This window comes from Aulonocara sp. 'chitande type north' Nkhata Bay, linkage group LG9, assembly GCF_057382095.1.
Source record: "Aulonocara sp. 'chitande type north' Nkhata Bay isolate Kocher_YH1m ecotype deep benthic linkage group LG9, A_spYH_male_GT1.1, whole genome shotgun sequence".
Taxonomy (NCBI): Eukaryota; Metazoa; Chordata; class Actinopteri; order Cichliformes; family Cichlidae; genus Aulonocara; species Aulonocara sp. 'chitande type north' Nkhata Bay.
The window spans coordinates 25,032,819-25,053,442 of record NC_141352.1 but is presented as its reverse complement, the minus strand read 5'-3'; the positions used below and the strand labels follow the sequence as shown (position 1 = coordinate 25,053,442).

The 20,624-nt window shown below is 41.4% G+C and overlaps 1 protein-coding gene across 2 annotated transcripts in view; it reads right to left on the bottom strand.

The window, feature by feature from the left end:
- arhgap21a (Rho GTPase activating protein 21a) overlaps positions 1-20,624 on the bottom strand; it is a 107,078-nt gene that overhangs the window by 75,175 nt on the left and 11,279 nt on the right. Inside the window, exon 1 of one of the 2 annotated variants that reach the window (XM_086306684.1) lies at positions 17,700-17,918. The exons of the other annotated variant lie outside the window; for it this stretch is intronic. Coding sequence (XP_086162810.1) covers positions 17,700-17,783 — 84 coding nt within the window. The 5' untranslated portion in view covers positions 17,784-17,918. Of the gene's footprint in view, positions 1-17,699; positions 17,919-20,624 lie in introns of those variants that run through there. 2 annotated transcript variants of the gene reach the window in all.

Sequence of the window (20,624 nt, the reverse complement as noted above, 5' to 3'; positions counted from 1 at the left end):
AGCTACACAGGTCCCTGCTTTTCTTAGACCTGTTCTATTCTGCTCTCTGTGAATCTATCCAACAAAACCCAGTTATGTAATAAGGACCTAGGCCAGCTGAGCTGAAGAAAAGACTATTTAGCTTTCCACCTCCCTCCCTACAGCACGGAGCAGCTCAAGCCATTATTCACTGGAATGTTTTCCTCCCATGTTTGTCCAGAAGGACAAAAGCTCTGAAGCCACACAGTCGACAAATCAGCACCACGTATGTTTGTGTGACTGTACTTTTTAAATCTGGAGTAAATGAGACCACTCTGACTGATGAGTAACCTTTTACAGGAACCACTTAAACAATAGCTTTTCTTAGACATGTTTAAACACTTTTAATCTGTAATGCCTTGCGCATCAAACATGTCCAGAGTCTATAATAATGAGTTATGTGGGCAAATCCCCCAAGAACTTGGAAGGGTTTTTTTGTTAGTTTGTTCTTTATATCAAAATTAATATCATAGTTTCAACAAAAATTGGGTTATTTTAATGTCAAGGATGTAGAGGATCAGAATAGGAATGACACTAGGAAACAATAAGAGATCTTTCTAATAAACTCAGAAAACATGCCAGTACTTGGTTTTCTGAAGCACTGCAGGTACTGTAAGCAGTGTACATACGTAGGATACAATTCTTCCGGAACCGATAAAGGCAGCAGACACCTACAAGTGTTAAGTCTTACCTGCTGAAGAAGAAGAAGCAGAAGATTGCCAGCAAAATGGAAAGTTGGTGACTAGTGCAGTAAAAATTTGGTGTGGAAGTACTTTACATCCTTCTCCATGTTACCATTTTGCTTAAGAACAACTAGCATTGGCTCACGGACAGTAGAAAACACGGAGGTGGCTACTTTGATGTCATCTATTTCTTACTGAAGTCCCATGTTGAAGCCTTAAGATAAGAACTTCTGTAATCCCCATCACCATTTTAATTCAAATTTACCTAAAATGAGTGAGTGGGCTTATCATGAAAGTGTTTACGGAGGTAAAGACAGAAAGTCGTTTTCCCGCAGACTTCTAAAGGACCCGGAACAATTTTTGCAACCACAGCTATCGCCATCTGGTGGCCTCCATGTGAAATGCAGGTTAAAGACACTTTTTTTTTTCTGACCCAGATGAAAATGTTTTATACTATTCGTGCACAAGATAAAATGTTTGCAAATAAAAGGTTATGCTCATGCAACGACCTTTTTAATAACATTATGTAGACTACTTGGCAACCATCCTACGATTTCAGTCAATGTTAACATTTCAAATAAACTGTCTAATGCCACTATGTTGGGGATTTAAAATTTAAGCATATGTGATACTAATTTTGTTTTGGTAGCAAAATGAATATCAAGCATGATGCAATTCTAATTTTACTTTTAATGGCGTCAACGCTTTAGCGCGGTTGGCTCGTTGCAGCCCCACACACGGGGCGATCCACGTTAACTCGCTAACAGAGATTTGCCACGTTAATGCAGTTATGGCGTTAACATAATTTTAATGAGATTAACGCTGACAGCACTACTTTTAATTGAATTTGGAATTATTTAAACTTATTCAACTGAACTGAATAAGTCAGTTTTTGGTACATTATCTCATTTCTACGTGCACTTTGATACAAGGCTTATCTTCTAACCGTGACTCCTCCTCTGCTAAAATAATGAATGTAGCCGTTTATGAAATAAAGGAACAACGCTGCACATTTTCTATAACAATTTGGACAAATCACACTGATCAAACAACTCAAGGCCCTGAAGAAGCTTTGTAAAATCCCTTCAACATGGCCACGTAGAGGAGCCTGGATCACAAAAGGTTTCAGGATGTTCTCTTAGCAAATTGTGGTTTGTAGCCTGTTAAGCTTGTTGCAGTTTTCTTTTGGCATAAAATGAGATGTCAGTTTTATACTCACTTTACTAAACTTTAGAGGAAAACATCCGGCTGCTCTGACAGTTGTGCTCCGAGTCCTCATCTGTTGGCTCATACTCAGATTATCTAAAGGATCTGAAGTGTGACTGCTAACTGAGGAAGAAAGTGTGGATCGACAGTAATTGTTAACATATGTGCCAGCTGCCATGCACAGTCGTAGAACTTTAAATTGAAATTTTCTGTCTCACTGTCACAAATTTCCTTACTCCCCACTTGGGGCTGTCCACACGACCTAAGCATTAATATACAATCTAAACATGAATTAAAATAAATCACTGCTTGTTACTCTGCTGCATTTTTTAGCTTTCAACTAAAGCTTATAATAGCGAACACTGCTGCCTAGTTATTTTAAAACTGGCATTTTGGTTAATTTATTTGTGAGCATCATTATTTCAGCTGCGTTCTTCTTGTGTCAACATTCTTAGCATTTACAACCAGTTCAGGGAGAGTCTCCTTTGTGCTTATTAACGATCTCCCCTCAAAGAAAACTCGGTTTGCAGCAACCATAAAATATTCAACCAAACATAGCATGCATAAATAATGTTTACAAATATATACAAATGAGCAAAAACCATTCCTGGAAAAAAGGACTAGCAGGCTAGCAGAATTAGTGGAAGGAAAACAAAACTCAAGAATATAAAAGAGGGGCCCAACAATACAAACAATTGCATGTCCACATGAATAAAAGGTGTCAAAAACTGTGACTCAGCAGCATCTATTGTTTATACTGGGATAAGGCACATGTGTGAGCTTATGTGCTACTGTAAAAGGGAAAGAGAAAGGGCTGTTGGTACTACTGCATGTCCAGATTGAAGGCCAGATGGCTTCACAAGCAAACCACTCTGACTGCCACTTGCTTGTGCCACCACCATGGGAGGAGGGAGAGGGTTTGTGTGTATGTGTGTGTATGGGTGTGTTTGTATGTACAAGAAGAAGTCAGTGATGGTGGTTAAGTGATTAAGTATTAAATCTGTTTCTAATCTGCTGGCGGGTGATTTCTACAGGAGACAGAGAGGACTTTTGTGCAGCTTTCACACATATTAAAACTAAAGAGAAAACAGTGCCGAAAACACTGACATACACAAACACACTGAGCTTTCACTGGCATGTAAAATGGTGTAAGGTTTCAAGGTTAAGGCTAAAGGTCAAGGGTTATAGGAGAGCAGCACACAAGACACTTAGTCTTAGTGGAGACGCCAAGAGACAAAGGCACCGAGTCAAGCGAGGTGGGAAGGCTTCAGACAGTCTTTGTTTATTTCACAAACCTACAGTGTTTTGATACTTAAACAACAATTTAAACAGGTCATTGTTGTGGTAGTCTCCTGTCTGGAGGTTATTTTTTACATTAATGCAAATGCAAAAAAGCTTACTGGAAGCTTAATCCATCTAAACTGACATGAGAAAAAAAATCTAAGGTTAATCTTTGGAGGAAAAAAAAGAGGGAAAAGCAGAGAAAGTAGTTCAAAACGTAGCAATGGTACCCTTAACCTGTTTATAGTAGGAAACTGCCACGTAGTGATACTAAGAGGGCTGTGGATTGCTGTAAAAGCAAAAAGCTACAATTAAATAGCTCTCAAGGAAGAAGTGCAAAGACAAAAAAAAGGCAAAGCAGCAGGGGTTCAGCTAAATCCAGACCTCATTAATTTAGCACCTTGGACATCTAAATTGGCATGGACCAATCAAGCAGGTAAGAGTGAGACAAGACTGGCAGCAATACAGCCACAGATAACTTTAAGTAACAGTATCAGCCGTCAAAGAATACCTAACATCTACTCTGTACGCACAACAACTCCTAATCCATTTAGGAGAGCCAAGATCAGCTGCTAAACAGAGTAAACCTCGCCCAGTCAATCCCATTGACAGGAATGTTCCACCAATCACATCAGGAATAGTGGCAGGAGACACTTTATAGCCCTGCGTTGCTGCCTCAGGACTTTACTGCAATAAACTGGAAGCAAAAGCTGAAGCAGCCATTCTCCAATCAAGGGGCCAGAGAGTGAACAAGTACTGCATTACTTTATGACACAAGGTTAGATGTTCTTTTGCACCATCATAATTATTATGTTTAAATAAGGTAAGAAAACAATTATGTTCATGGTTGGAAGTGGGATGTTTTGGGGTTTTTTTTAACATTCTGCATTTCTGCGTAAATGGACTTCCCTGTTTGCATCTGCCCTAATTATACAATAGCCACACGGCTTTGTCACTTGCCGGGAAAATACCACTTTTAACTCCCAAAGCCTCGTTTGCAGACAATAGCTAATGATCAAAACATCACCTTTACTCAAGCTTAAAATAAAATGTTGAATGACTGCTTTAATCACACATGGACGATTCACGCATATTTGTATAGTGACCCGACTACATAAAAAGGTCTATTTTAGGCCAGGAAAATAAAAACATTGCATGCTCTGTCCCTCAAAAAACATAACAAAGACTAATCCTAATCCCTCAGACATTTTTTAAACCACTGAAGGCGTGTGAAAATTGGGAAATATCAGTGACAAAGTTGGTAAGTTGGCAAAAATTACATAAAGTGAAGGGTAACAATCACTGCTACTGAGCTCAGTGTCACACCACATTTTGTAAATTGAACCCACATTCTCTGTATGAGGTTATGAACTGCTCTGCTTGGGGTGAGCTTTGAGGAACAACCTGTGTGTGTGACCATCCCAGACGTTTCCTGTAGCGCGGATGTGTTGTGACCTTCAGCCAGAGTGCACGTCTTCAGCCCGATAGGCCTGCACGAGTATCAGCCCAACAGGCCTGAGCTGAGAATGAGACAACAACAGTCCCCGTAATGTGACACCTCAACATCAAGGGAGAGAGGAAATGGGAGATTAGTACTACAGTATCCAGGTAACAGTCATAAACAGTGCCAAAGCACAACTGAACTCAGAGCGAATCAAAGCCCTGGACCGCATAATGATACGCAGACAAAGACCAGCTTTTGTGGTAGTTAACCAACTGAATGGATAAAATTACTCACTGTGTTTGCGTGCTTGCTGTATGTCGTTATGGCTCGTCTGCTAGGCGGAAAGTGAATATTACACCTGCCAGTAGAATCGTTCATTCAGCCACTTTTTGGCTACTGATCTGCACTTTGCTTCACAAAATTTCCTTAGCCAACTTCTTCCTTTGATATTCATTCAATTGAAGACTCAAGATTCTTTATTTGTCACGTGCATGGTTATACAGGTATAACATGCAGTGAAATGTGACCTGATACGCTCCTCGACTGTGCAAAGAAAAAAAGAGACAGACAGACAGAACTTTATTTGATATTGAGCAAAAGAAGGACGCGAAGCATCCACAAGACCACATTTCTACACGGATTCCTGGACTAAAGAGACTCAAGCCACATTCTGCACATACTCTGTCTTCAAAATCAAGATATTCTGCACTCATTGAACTCAGCAACTACATTTCAATGTACACCTACATCATTGCTGAGGCTATAAAAGCAAATCCTGTGATGATGTTCTCTAAAGGCACACAGTGCTCCTTTCAAAACACTCGGAACATGCAGTCTGATGATGGAAAATGTTTGCTTTTAAACCGCTGGAAAAGTGTGAGCCTTAGAAATACATGAGCTGAAGACCGTAGGGCCAGTGTAGTGCGTGCTGTCCAACACAGGTCTCTGAGGAGGGTGACGCAATACAGGACGGGAGGGGATGTTGAGGAGAGAGGAGAGGGGGCTGAAGTATGTTGACTATTACGAGCTGAAACCCCCCCCCCCCTCCTGCTTCTCCACCACGTCCGCGGCAGTCCCACCCAACGCTGAGGCCCATCTGGAGTGCCTCGTGACCTGGCTGATTAAAAGCAGTTGGGGCCTTCAGTGAGATACGGCCAGTGGAATGTGGAGACTGTAGAAAAGGCCCAGAGTAAGTGTGTCTAAGAGGTGTGTAAATTCATAAAAATGTGTATGGGATATTCAATGTGCTCTCTGTGTGTCTATGCATCCATTAGAGCATTTGAATCACACATCTGTGAGCAGCCTTGCGTCCATTAGTGCCAGTCAACAGCAATCAATCAAATCTGAGACGAAGGGGCCCTGAGCTCAGCTGATGGATGGATGCCCCTCTGGGACTGATTGGCTGGCTGAATGGGAGCATCTCTGCACCAGAATCACAGCTCTGTGCCTTACTGTTCCTTGACCCTGTTAGCCTACACATAATGGCTCCTGCACATCCAGTGTTTAGGATTATGCCCATTGACCTCCATCAACAGCAACTAAAAGTCTCCTTCCACATAGACTGAAGTGTTTTTCCTGCCTCTGCCTTCACTTTTTCTACCTAACCATCTGCTCCTCATCCACCCCAGACCTGCCAACCTGGCTTTCTACACCCTTCAAGCCACGAGCATTTACTAGCAGCACCCGTTGAGCAGCATCACCCTAGTCGAAATGGAAACCAGGCCGAGAGTCTCATGGCAGCCGCTAGAGCATGATATAAGAGCCCACGGTTGAGCTTTACTGCTCTCGTCCCAATAGGGGCTCCTCCATGCGGTTAATGTCAAGCTTAACATGTGTTTTACGGCTTAATTGAATAATGAAGCGATGAGAGAGGAGGAAAAACCACACGACCGAGATCTGCACCAAAAGGCTGCCAGAGGAGGATTGTGCGGTGAGAGACGAATACTTTGGTTTAAAAGCGGTGTTTTCATAACCGCTGTGGCTGTACGACTTGTCAGCGACACTTTCATTATCTCACTAAAAGTGAATCCTGCACAGAGCACCAAAACTGACCACCCCACAGCCCTCTGTCACAGGCCATCCATCAAAGTGATCACAAAAGCAACTGTTTTAAGTCTGCCATTATGATATTTAATTGAATCCATGCTTTCTAATTTAGTTTGCCAGGTTTTTCGCTAATGGGTTTTTTTTACCGTCCATCTGGCTGCCTGTTTTCTTCCCGTAACTGTTTGGATTTTTTTCCATCCTATCTGTACACAGTGTCTCCACACAATTATCAGTGAATAATGAAACAATGAAGCTGCAGGTGTTTCTTTACTTTTCTGGAAACTGGAAAACAGAAAACCAAAGCATGTTTCACTCTAATGAAAACATTCCTCATCAGTGTTTCACATAGATTAAAATTTCATTTATGGTAGCAGGCTGAAGCCCAATCATGCATTTTTAAATTAAATATTAAATACTGAATAAAGCATATATCATAACAACATAAAACAGAGCTATTCTTCCTGTTAAAAGGGAGTTTTTCCTTCCCACTGTTGCCAAAGCGCTTTATCATAGGGGGTCATCATAGGGGGTTTTCTCTCTTTTCTTTATATTATTGTACGGTCTTTACCTTCCAATATAAAGCACCTAGAGGAAACTGGTATTGTGATTTCATGCTATATAAATAAAATTGGAAAATGTTTAATTAATCAGCTGACTCTGTGGTAAAAAATAATAATACTACTAATAATAATAAACCATTAAAAAATAATGGTTTGGGCAAGTTGGAGTTATTTTCCCTGTTTGTTGTGATCAGTGTTGTGGTCATTACATTAAATAATGTATTATGCACATTACACAGAACGATTTTCTTAAAAGTAATGCAAAAGTTATGTTACTTTCATGTTTCTCCATAAAATGACACAAAAAGCATCGTCTCACAATTACCATTTAACAATATAAACATCTAGGCTACAGTTCCACAAATCAACATAAATCCCTATGCTAATGAGGACATGCATATGATCTTTGTCCTGGTACTTTGGTAAGAACCCAAAGACAACAGCAAAAAGCAAAAATGAAAACCAGCACAGAGAGACTTTAAAGCAATCGCCACAATGATTCGACTTTAGAAACATGAATAGGTGGAAATGGAGGCTGCAGCCTGATTGTTCATCAGTTTGTTACCTGTTGAAGTTCAGGGTCTGGCTGCTGAGTGAGAAGCAAAAGCATGCCAGCGTAAACAAGAGGGGTCTGCTTAATGTATAACATAAACAACAAAAAAGGAAAAGAAAAATGTGATGTGAAATGCAAAATCCTATTTGATTTTTGCATGCTATGGTTAAAGAGACTCCAGAGCAAACTGAGGATCGCTCTCACCAGCTGCACTCCATGACACTGGAGTAGGAGTTCATGCAACCAGGATCAAGATACTCTAAGAAAATGACTGTTACTACCAACATCAAGGAACCCAGTAAAACAGCAACCAGGTCAGGCTGCTAGCAGGTGCTACCTGGTTAACATTTAGGAGCAACTGAAATGTGGGTCACTCTTTTGGACCAAATGGAAAATTTATTTAAAATGCTAAAATTTACCCATCTATCCATTTTCTACCACTTACCTGGTCCAGGTTACAGGGGGGAGCAGTCTAAGCAGAAAAGCCCAGGTCTCCCTCTCCATGGCCGCCTCCACCTCCTCAGAGGAGACATAGAGGCATTCCCAAGCCAACAGAGACATAAAATGCCTCACTCAGGTCCAGGGTTTTCCAGGACGCATCCTAATCAGATGCCTGAACCACCTAAACTGGCTCATGTTGATGTCGAGGAGTAGCAGCTGTATTCTGAGTCTCTTCAACCTAACTCTGAGGGAGACTTACATTGTGCTTAAAAGAAAGCTTATTTCTGCATCTTCTACCCACAAACTCATCCTTCTAGTGACTACCAGAGCTCGTAGCCACAGGTGAGGATAGCAACGCAGATTAACCAGTAAATTAACAGTTTGCCTTTTGCACTCAGCTCTCTCCCCACCCCAACAAAAAGGCACACAACTTACACTGCACCAATCCACTTGTCAGTTTCCCTTCACTTCTGAACAAGACACTGAGATGCTTACATTTTTTTCAATTCAATTCAATTTCGATTCAATTTTATTTATATAGGGCCAAATCACAACAAAGTGACTTGCAAAATCTATTTAGGCAGCCATTAATATACCTCAAAAGCCTGGCTAAGTAAACTGTATGGGTGGGAAAACCCTACCTCGTATACAATGTACAGTATTCATGTACATATAATAGTCTTTCAACCTGTCATGAAAGACAAGACAACAGTGATGACAATGAGAATACACAGTAACCTGACAGGACAGGAAGTGCTGACTAAGTTGCAGCCTTGTCAGTTTTTACCTCAGCTGACCCTGAACAAATAATAAAACATGTCGCAGCAGCATCTAGTTTGATTTACAGGCTGCAGACACATATCTGGAGTTCCTGGGTTTCCGTGCATTTCAACAAATCACTCTGTCAAGGAACCTGCACCGACTGCAGCCAAACACTGCTGCTGCACGTTTACAGTCTGCACGTAAATCCCTAAAATTGAACAATTTCAATGAGAAATAATGTCACACAACAGCGGAATTAAATCACTATTAGGTCAAACACATGCAGGATCATCTGCAGCAACAAAACAACACACAGAGAAGCCATTTGGCAGATGGATCAGGGACTGTGAAGGAGCAGAAGTAAACGCAGCAGGTCTCCGGGCCATGATGGCCACACCCGGGCCCAGCTGGAAATGATAAAGCCTCGTGCTCCTCATCTCTTTCACTCCATCTCTGGTCCTGTATTGTTGCCCCTTCTCGCTGCTCCTGACAGCAACTTTAGATCTCAGTCTCTAATTTTGTGTCTCTTTCCCTTTGCACTTCCATTCCTTTTGTCTGCTCGCATCGGATGGTTTTCCAATCATCTGTGGGCCCCATATTACAGAGCGGGAGTGTCCACTGCATTCTCCATCACCACAGTAAACACATAGTCAACCAGTGAGCCACCCTCTCTGGCATGCACAGGCCTCTTTTAAAAAAAAAAGAAAAGAAAACACAGAGCGAGAAACAGATGGATGTCGTTTGCGCGATGAAGACAAACAATGGCAGTGAAATAGATTTCAGACTGCCAAAAAATAGCAAATTTAGACCCATCTTCCTCTTGTGACCTCCCCTATAACACTGTCAAATTGGTTTTGGTTGCAATTCATCACTGCTGATTAATAAATCAGGGATCAGCCAATCTCTGACATGCTATCAAAGGACCATAGGTGTGGAAGTGCTCTGAATGCTAATGCAGTATCATCTCATCAGCATGAGAACAAAGCTGTGCTCACAGTGATAGGGGACAGAGGGCATCATTATCACTGTAAAGCCTGCACTGTTTGTGCTGCCTGCCAATCACGTGCTCTGGCTTTGGACCGGCAGCCAATTAGCGCTTCGTTTACTGCGATGCCTCAGGGTTGTGTGAGGAAAACACAAAAATATGCTGGGCTCACCATTTTATGGAAGAGGAGAGAAGGAGGACGTGGTTGGGGTTTTGATGCTTTAAATTACATACTGAGAGGGGAAAAAATCATCTCAACTTATTCATTTATCCATCTCAGCTAAATCAGCCACTGAGGAACAAGGGTTTCATGGAGAGGGTGACCGACACACACCAGTGATCTATAGATTCTCTGTCAGATGGATTATCACTCCTCCTCTGCCCGTCTTGTATGACGTAACTGCTCTTAGTGGGCTGCCTGAGTTTAAATATACAGTGTGCATTTACAGAAAACAAACCCACACAAATAAAAATCAGTATAATCAGCATTTCTTCTCCATAATATGGGTGATATTAATAACATCACCTCAACAGATCCTGAGGGGCGGTCAAAAAGGCCAGTGTGCAGTGTGTAAACAAAACAACACCTTCTCACAATCACACGATCGCACATACATGCATGCTCACACAGCTCCACCCACTGGCGACGCTCCTCCCAGCCCTGTCTGCATTGCACCAAAGAGAGCTGCATCTTGTCCAAGCAGGTTTTTCACCCAAGCCAAGGAGTCTTAGCAGCATCCAGACACGTCCTATTCGCATCCTGCACTCTGCCTCTAGGAGACTGTTGCTCTTGATTAAACTCAAAAGAAGAAAGGGGTCTACGCTTTCAAGGATGAGGCGTTTGCTGGTTTTGCTGATTTTTTTCAGCTCCACAGAGACCCGTAGAAACAGCATCCCTGTTTGTTTTTACGGCAGCACTAAGTACATATGTCGGCAGGATTATGCGTCTGTGTGGTTGCGTGCGGAGGGGGAGTGAGTGAGGGGGTTATTGTGGCAGTAAGGGGTGAATCAGCATTCTGTTCACGCGGCTTTTCACTACAGCTGCTGAGGACTCAAAACCAAATTTGCGGCAGTTTGATGCAGCAGGAGTAACACCAAAGGATGCAAATGTTTCCTTTCTAGGTATCAGACGTGACCTAATTTTGTGCGAGAACAAAAAAAGTATAAGTCGATTCATGATATTCTGTTACTGTAGGAATGATTTGATGTTGCTAGGCTGTTTAGCTGTGTTTTGTGCTCAAATGAGCACAATTGTGTGCCTCCAGCGAGCACTGCTTGTAACAAAACCCTGTTAAAATGCTTCTACTGTCATCTCCAAGGTTCATGCACCCATAGATAAACTATCTTCACACACAGGGTTTTGTTACAAGCAGTGCCCTTTGCATGTAAACATTAACCAAGTGGCTCCATAGTATAGTGGTTTACACATTTGCCTAACAAGCAAAAGATCCTCGCTTCAGTTCTGGGAGGAGACACGTATCCCTTTGGGGTTGTTTCAGGAAGGGCATCCTCTCCTAAATCACACACCCAGAGCTACCTGCTATGGCAACCCCTTGTGAATAAGGAAACAGCCAAAAGTGGCTTATATTTCTAGTATGTAAACATTAACCTGTCTCAGTGGGAGGCATTGCCTAATGGTTTCATGCCTCAGTACGCCCAATGTGGTCCAAAACTATAAGTGAGCAGTTTGGTGTTGGAGGTAATCTTCGAAGAATAGCTGAATAGTTTTCAGTGAAAATCAATTTTTTTACTGGAAATGTCCACTACCACTTGTTGAGCAGCACTTACTGTTGATTAATTATTTATATAAGCAATAGTTTGAAATATTACCCTTTTAGCCCTAACCTTTTCAAAGCACAAAACTGTCAGTTTCAGCTTGCTCACCTTTATCAAACAGAAAAAGCAACATGTTTTACCACTTCAAGTCAACATCTTTCACAGCTCAATGAGCTCAGCGGACTATTGAAACCCCAGCAGAGACTCCTATGGTGGCATGTGGACTGCACTAGGCTAAACACATCACTTTAATACACGATGTTGTCTTCCACAGTGTCTTTTATCCTATCTTCCATCCACAAGATGATTGCCCCTCCATGAGCCGGGATATGCTGGATGTTTCTTCCTATAAAAGGGAGTTTTTCCTTCTCACTGTCTCCAAGTACTTGCTCATAGGTGGTCATCTGATTGCTGGGGTTTTCTCTCTACTTTTGTACTGTCTTTAACTTACAGTTAGCTAGTATAAAGCGCCTTGAGGTGACTGTTGCTGTGATATTGTGCTATAAAAAAATAAAATTGAAATTAATTGAATTGACATTTATATCAGTTTAATAAGACAAAAACAAAGCATTTTTCTGTTGTACAGTTCTGCCTGAGTGCTGCTACAGCCTACTACCAGAATCTTTTCCTTTTCTAGCTCCTTTCATAAACATTAAGTCAGTTAGAGCCATGAAAAATGTTCTCTGCTGGGGATGAGTATGAAAATCCACTCTTACAAAATTATGTGTAGCAGTAATGTCAACAACCCTCCCGTCCTCTCTTTTAGTGTTATTATGAATACCAAGTACAGTCAGTCCACCACAGAAGGGTACATTCAAACCAAAAACCTTTGGTTGAACAACATGTTTCCTTCAAATGTGTTGCAATGCTGTGCAGCAGGATTTGAGGATTTGTTTTTTTCTTCTTTCGTGGGAGTGTCAGAAGTGTTACCCAATCGGCAGCGACGTATATACACGCACATATATATAAACCCACAGATATTAACCTAGAAGTAAAGGGGATTTGCTCCCAGTAGTGCCTTGTTTGCATAACTTAAGTGCTGTTTAATTTAATAAAATGTTTTCCTATTTTTTTTTTTCTTGAGACTGAATGCGGCCCAGGTGCTGGAAACCCTAGATACCCCATGATGGAGGTTTTAATTCTTTAAATTACTTACTAAGAGGGAAAAAAATCTCAAGTTATTCATCAATCCATCTTAGCTAAATGAGCCACTGAGGAACAAGGGTTTCATGGAGAGGGTGACCGACACACACCAGTGATTTATGGATTCTCTGTCAATCAAACCTATCACTTCCAAAAAACAGAAATTATATAAAAATCATCAAATACTGAAAATGTCAATATTTTCACATTATTTTCTTCTTCTAGTGTTGATGACAGAATGCTAGAAAGTCTCAGAAAACAAGTGATTAGATGTATCCTCCACCTTATGATCTAAGTTCAAGGAATCAAATCCTTATGAATGACTGATTTTATGCCTGAGACAAGCACATGATCAGACTATATCATCATGAGTGTTCGGACATTTCAGGCTGAAAAAACGTAGTTGAACAGATAAACAAGTTTCTCTCTCTTTTTTTTTTTTTTTACTGACATGCTCAAATTGTCAAGCATAATAGTTCAACATAATTCGAGAGTAAAACCTCAAGCATCAAACCAAATGAGCAGACAACTATGCGCTTCTTCATTAACAAACATAAAGATTTCCCCGAGGAAAATGCATGCCACAGAGGCACATGTGCTAGCATGGGGCTGATTAAAGTTCTGAAGTCTGCTCGGAACTGATTTGAAAGTTTTATGACTCCCCTTCCCTCCCTTTTTCCCGCCTCATCTCACTGCCCCTCGGCTGCTTTCATATGCTAATGGACGGGCAATTGTGCGGGCCAACAGCCTGGAATTCCTCTCCACAAAGGAGAAATGGAGATGGAAGGAGAAAGGAGAGAAAGGGACAGACGGACAGAGAGAAAGACCAGCCGACAGTGGGCCGACACACATCAGACGCTGAAAAGGGGTTTACTGCAAGACCACACGAAGCCAAAAAAAAGGTTTTCTACTCAAGTGTATGCCAGTTTAATTATGTTTAGAGCTATTAACTAATCTGCAGCTTCCTGCTGCCATTAATTAATTAAAACCTCAGCCCCAAGAAGTAGTCAAAGTGCATTAACATACCCAACACCTTGAAATAAACCATCGCATTTAACTTATTATTAAATATACACAAGGATCTGCTGTTTAGGAAAATCATTTTACTAATACTACTAAAATACCAATAAAAATACTAATAAAGCTTCATGGAGCGCTTGGAAAGCCCTTCCTCTGGTTTTGGGTGTGGTCCATCAATATGGGGATGTCAGAGATGGCTTCCAACACACCAACAAAAAAAGCCATCCCCCCACGTGTACAGCTCAGAGCCAGAGGCATCCAAACAAAGACAGTGCGGATATACACAGCACCCTTACATCCAGTCACCTCACCAACCCCTTAGAGAAAAGAGAGCAGGTGGGCCAATTAGAGTCCCCAGGGTCCCCCCACCCCCAATGCAAGCAAGGCCCTGTATAATTGCTTTCCTCATCGATGAATTATTAATTCTAGTTGCTCTTTGAGGTCTTTTGACAGCGTAAGGTCGTGACAGTGTGCCCCCATGACAAATACACTCTCATGTTTAACCCCCTAGTGCCATGTCAGAAGTACTCCTCAGACCAAAGTGAGGTGAAACATCCAACCAGCCAAGGTGGAACTGATGCTACCTACGACTGGTAGTTGCTTTAGTTTGTATGCATATTAAAAGAGACTTAAACCTAAAGACAAGAGTAACAGTTTTTACTCATAACAAGTTTTTAAAATAGTGAAACTGAAAAAACCTAAAAAAAAAAAAATAACACTATGCTGTTTGATGAAGTTTTTTTTGTTTTGTTTTTTTATCAACATCAACACATCTGCATGATGCTAATAATCTACCAGTCTGTTAGCCACTATTAGCATAACACAAGCTACAGTAAATCTTTGATTTAACTATTGGAGGTGAGGCTGCTCAGAACAAAAGAAAATTATAATGAAGGGTTTCTTTCTGTTGCCTAATTGGCCTTTGGGGTATAATTATGCATGCAAAGATGACTGAAAAATTAAACCCTGCTTAAAAAATCTGGAAATGATTTTATTACAGTGCTGCATGAAACATATTTGTTGGGCATCAGATTTTTTCTAGTAGTATAAAAAAAACCATAATCTCAAAACAACATATATGACCTTGACCTAGAGTCCAATCTGGATGAGGACCCATCGGATGATTGTTGCATGCAAGTTTGACCAAATCCTTCCCAATACTGTAGGAGGAGTAGCAATGCATGTGAACTGTGGACAGATGGACAGTGGGACACTCCCAGGATACAAATGGGAGTTTGGCCAAAACCAGGATGTGTTTTTTACTGTGAATCTTGCATCTTGCGAGCCACAGAAGGTCTACAGCAGCAGTGATTATGTTCATCTTCAAAAACACTGATACAACTTTTTAATCTTCTAACAGCTCTGATAACCAAACACTCTCTTTCCTTCATCTTGGCTCAAGTGAATCTCAACAGGGCGGGCTTCACGAAGGAGAGTAATCAATCTTGTTTCCATGATAGTTGGACCCCAGGAAGCCAATTGTAATGTGAAAATAAAATGTGATTAATTGGCCTAGTCCTAGTTGGAGTTAAGGTGCATTGTTTGGTGAAAAAAAATTGGCATTCGTAGAATAAAACGGCAAACAACCATAGTTCTGCTGGAGAAATTCTATTTCTAAATGTCCATCACAAAGGTTACAGCACTTGTACAAAGGTCCAAGTAATGGCCTCTCAGGAGGTTTTCATATACATAACACTCCAGTAATAAGTAATATATGGAAACAAAAAGAACCAAAAGTAGGCTATATTACCAGCTACTCTCACTGTCACACAGCTGGTCAACTGTTGGTTTCAGAGGGTTACAGATGTCGCTCCCGTATCCAATGCAGTATAGAGGGGAGGTTGAAGGAGTTTCCAAAATTAGGAGTAGATCCAACAGCTTTAACTTAACCCCATCTGGTGCCTGAAAAACTTTCTTTTACTTCTTTATTTAGACATGCGACTGATAAAACACAATGTTTAAACAACATGACATTAATTTCAAGTGTTATCTGATGTATAAGTGTTTAATTCAAACCTGTTAAGAATAAAGCAATCCCCCAACCAAATAATAACTTTGAGATAGTCTTTGATTATTTGTTTAACTTGAATATTAATAGTGCCGGGGCCTCACAGTTATTTGGTGGCAGTGTTGTTGATTCCCTGGCCTCTCTCTCGTAGTTTCACACCAGGTGTGAGCCTGTAAATATTTTATGGAGCCTCGGTGCTGTGCTACTGGCACACAAAGGCTGTTTTCAGCGCCCTGGACAGCAGCGGCTCTCTGGAAACAGAGGCCTATCAGTTCGGCTTGGGACGCAAACAATTTTCAGCGCAGCTAAAATTAAATTAGGGGAAGGGGCAAGCCAGAGAGCAGAGCTGCCACATTGCTCAACACGGCAAGACTTCTTTAGTCCTCACATCAGGCATTCCATGGCAAAATGAAAAAAGGGAGAGGGGAAAAATGCATGAAACAATGAGCTGTCTGTGTGGGTATCCAGTGAAAAAGCCTAAGAGGCATGTCAGAGATATGAAGGGTTTGTTATGGTGCCAAGTTGACTTCTCTGCATGTAAAGACAGATGGATCCAAACTAGATAACACAGAAAACAGCATTGTATGGACGAGACATCCATATTCATATACTTGGATGTCCTGGCGCTTACATCATTCTCTCAACATAGGACGACTTCACCCTTTACTAGACATCCCACCCCCATTAAAGAGTAAAAGTACAACTTCCTCTAGATTTCAGCAGCCAGGCTTTGATTCTAAGCTAACCCGATAAGTTTATTCTTCACTTTTGAACACCAATCAAGAGTATTTTTTGCATTTACAAATGAGCCCGAATCAATGTTGGGCGATATGTTGAAGCCGGCCACCGCCCAACGGTAACTGCCGATAGAGCTAGCAGCACACAGACGCAGCTAAACACCTGGCATGTGCTCTCAGATAGCTTGTAAGCTCAGTCTGCATGATAACGTTGCCAAAAATTTGGAAAATGCCTGTTTCATTTGCTGCTTCAAGCTAAATTTTTAAAAAAGTTGTTCAGCATTTTTTTCAGTCTTTTTCTATAATTTTAAGGTTATTTTGCTTTCTCCAATAGCTATATAACAGTGATATTCACATTATCCCAACACCTTTGCTTTAAAATATGTCCAGCATTATCTTTCCACCTGAATTTATAGAATCAACAAAAATTTAATTAAAAAAAAAATGCAAACCAATGCAATAAAACAACCATCATCATAGTAATTGATGCAAAAAATGTACCACTGCTCCCAACTGGGTCAGTATTTCTCTTATCGCTCTTATCGTATTCAATCTAGTTTCTCCTCCACAGTCCTTCCAATAAGTTGTGCTGGACAGAGAATACTTCTTATTAAATCACTTCGTAAGACTGATTTTATAAAACCAAGTTTAGCGTCAAGCCACCTGAGGCTACACGAGGCACTCTGTCTGCAAGAACAGGGACACTCAGAGGTCAGCATGCCAAGCACTCCACAGTCTCTAATTCCACACTGCACTTCTGAATGAATGCTGGCTATTAATACCCGAAATGTCAGGGATGCCTTTGCTGGAGAACTCCAGAGAGAAACAGGGGCCAGGGAGGAAGGCGAGTTCGTAAAGAAGAGTAAGGAGAGGTGACTGATATCTACAGGTCAAAGTAATGCTGCTGCATGACTGCTGCAATGGGAATGACTCGCGTAAGGGAACTATGTTAGTCTGATAGCTAAAAACAGCCTTACAGCAAGATGGCTCTAAATATTGTTATAATACCAAAGAAAAAAGAAAAGAGAAGACTGACCTGATTGCTCCAGGCGCAGTACAGATCACAGATCAACCTCCAGTTGTTGTTAATCATACAGTCGAGAACTTTAAGATGAGCCATTATCACTGAAGAAACATGAGCCGCCCAGACACCTGCCCCTCAGCTGTGTGTACCATACCCCGCTGTGCCCAGCGGCACCCTGCTGGCACCGTCGCTACTTCTTCTCCACCCCGGAGAGGTGAGTGCGAGGAGCCGAGAGAGAAGCATCAGCAGAAGGGTACGTCCACGTGCCCATCTGCAAGCCCAGCAGGTACCCTGTCAGCTGTGGCCATCGCCCCAGACACGCTTAATGAACAATATGTTAATGATTCAGGCTGCACAGAAACTCGGGGGATTATCTTTGCATTTAAAAGAAAGAAAAAAGAGAGAGGAGTAGGAGAAAAGAGTTAACAGCATGCTGACCGGCGGCGGCGACGCCTAAAAGACAACGCAGAAGGATGCGCCTCTCCTTGCTATGCGCCTCTGCGTTTTGCTAGGCTCTTTTTGATGTTCTCTGTCTCTCTTCCAGGCTGGCTGTGCCTCCCGGTGCTCGTCTCTGCAGTGGTACCAGGCACAGGCAGCTTGAGATTGAGAGCGGCACAGGATCACTCTTAATCTACATGCATCAGGCCACAATGCAGGACAACCAAATGACTACCCTCCTCTCTTCCTCTGCCTCCTTAAAAGTCTCTGTCTTTGACTTGATCCATATCTTCCTCTGCAGTCTCATACTGAAGCTCAATTAAATGCTTGTAATACCTAAACGGGGCACAAGATATTCTGCAAGAAGGTATAGTAGGGAGGCGCTATGCAGGCGCTCTGCCTCAATCTGAAAACCTGAGTGATGCTGCACTTTGCCGGCAATGCGGGACGCTGTGCAGCCTGAGTTATTTATTTCATTACTCTGCAAAAAACTCTTCAGACTCCCTGACAAAAGGCTGGAGGAGTGCCGCAGCCCCCACCCTCACAGAGCAAAGTCCCACCTTGCGCTCTTAAGTAAATGAGCGTCCAGTTTAAGACTTCCTCTCGCTGTGGGATATCAAAGAAATAAAGCTTTTAAAAGAAAGAAAAAGTATGCAGTGAATCATTTTAACATGTGAGAAGACAGAATCTGCAAACTACTGGATGCCAGTAAACAGCTGCCTGGGACTACTTATGTTTCTTCCACTCCTTTGATGCTCTATGACGTCCAGATGCTTGTGACTGTGACAGCCTGCTTCATCAGGGAGATGCATTAAATCCACTTCAAATGAGAAACGCCATAACTACAAAGCAGCCTGAGGTGGGATTTAAAATATTCATACATTTTTAATAAAAGCTGCTGTTTTTCTCCTTCTCTAAAGATTGCAAAGCCTAAGCAGGAATTATAATTAAACGTGTGCAAAATTCAGAATATGTAATCCATAAAATTATCGTGCCCTCATCTGAAAACGTTCAACTTTTGAGTGACATCTGCACACACAAGGGGACAACAGTGAACTGGCACCAACAGCAGCAGCAGTACTCCTTTCATATTTTTAAAAGAAGAGTGAGACAGCTTAAGTAATCATGCAGACATGAGACTGTGTCAGGTCAGGAGGCTACAAACACAGTCTGGCCCAAAAGGTCAGCCAAGTCCCCACACTCGACCGGAGACCAGACATGGCTACCCAAAACTCAGTGCTCACCAGCTCGGGAGATGAACACTCACTGGCTCTTCTCTGCTTTTTCCTCTGGGCTATAGTGCTATTTACCCACCTAGATTGCTCTGATATGAGTTTCCCTTTTTTAGGGATATCATCTATAGAGATGTCTACTAAACTTAATTAAAGGGGTGTCCACTGTGGGAGTTTGTGGTGAGCAATTTCATATAGGAACTATTTTCATTCTATCAAACTACAAAATCAACCTGTAACAAAGTGCAGACACAATAAGTACCTGAAACTGCAGTTCCTCACCTGGCCACTTGAGGCTTGCTTCAGTCACTATGGTCTCACATGTTAAAATGCTCAACGTTACACCAAAGCATGCTTATTATAGCCTAGTATGAAAAACTGTTTAGATCTATATGGATAACAACTATGCAACATGTGAATTTACTTATAATAATCCATGTGGATTTTAAGCCCAGCTTTAAGCATTTATAAAGTGTGGCCAGTGTGTGCAAACACAGTGTCCTAGGTCTCAGTACACTGTTTTTATTGTAATTATGTGACAAACATTACAGCTTATTGAGTCAAAAAAATTTTGCTTCAGTTCCCGTGAATTTCTTAGTCTGTTACTTACCATTAATGACCTATATCTGTGTCTATACACTGCACCCGTACTATTTATAAATGTACATTTTTAACCAGTTGCAGTGACTCTAGTAGTTAACTTAGTACCTCACCCTCTCACCATAATATGGTCACTTTCAGAACAAAAAGATAATATGTAAATAAGGATGAAGTCACAGTGGCTATCTCTATCTTTTATAGGCAGTCGATGGCATATAGCTGTGAGGAGAGGCTGACATTCATGGGAGTGACAAGATGTAAATGTAGATGTTTGGTGTGAAGTCTGCAGACTGGAATTAAAACATGCATATTTGATTTTACTGTGAAATTGCTTCTTTAAACTTACAGCTAACTTTACCTCCAGAGTGGAGGCACCAAATATGTCTGGTTAGCTTAAAAAAATAACCACATGGGTGGAGGGGGCTTCTGTCAAGATGCTCAGCAAGACAAGCCAAAATATCACATAGAATAAGTCAAAACATGATGTCAGTCAAACCAGCTGTCTGCAGACTTCCTGGCGAGATTAAGGACGTCAAAGCCGATGTTTTGACATCTTACATTTAAAACAAAACACAACAAAATGCTTAAGAAGTCAGGGGGATTAATACAAGCAAATCTTCGACCAATATCTTCAACGAGGACTCACTGTTCCCACAATATCTAAATC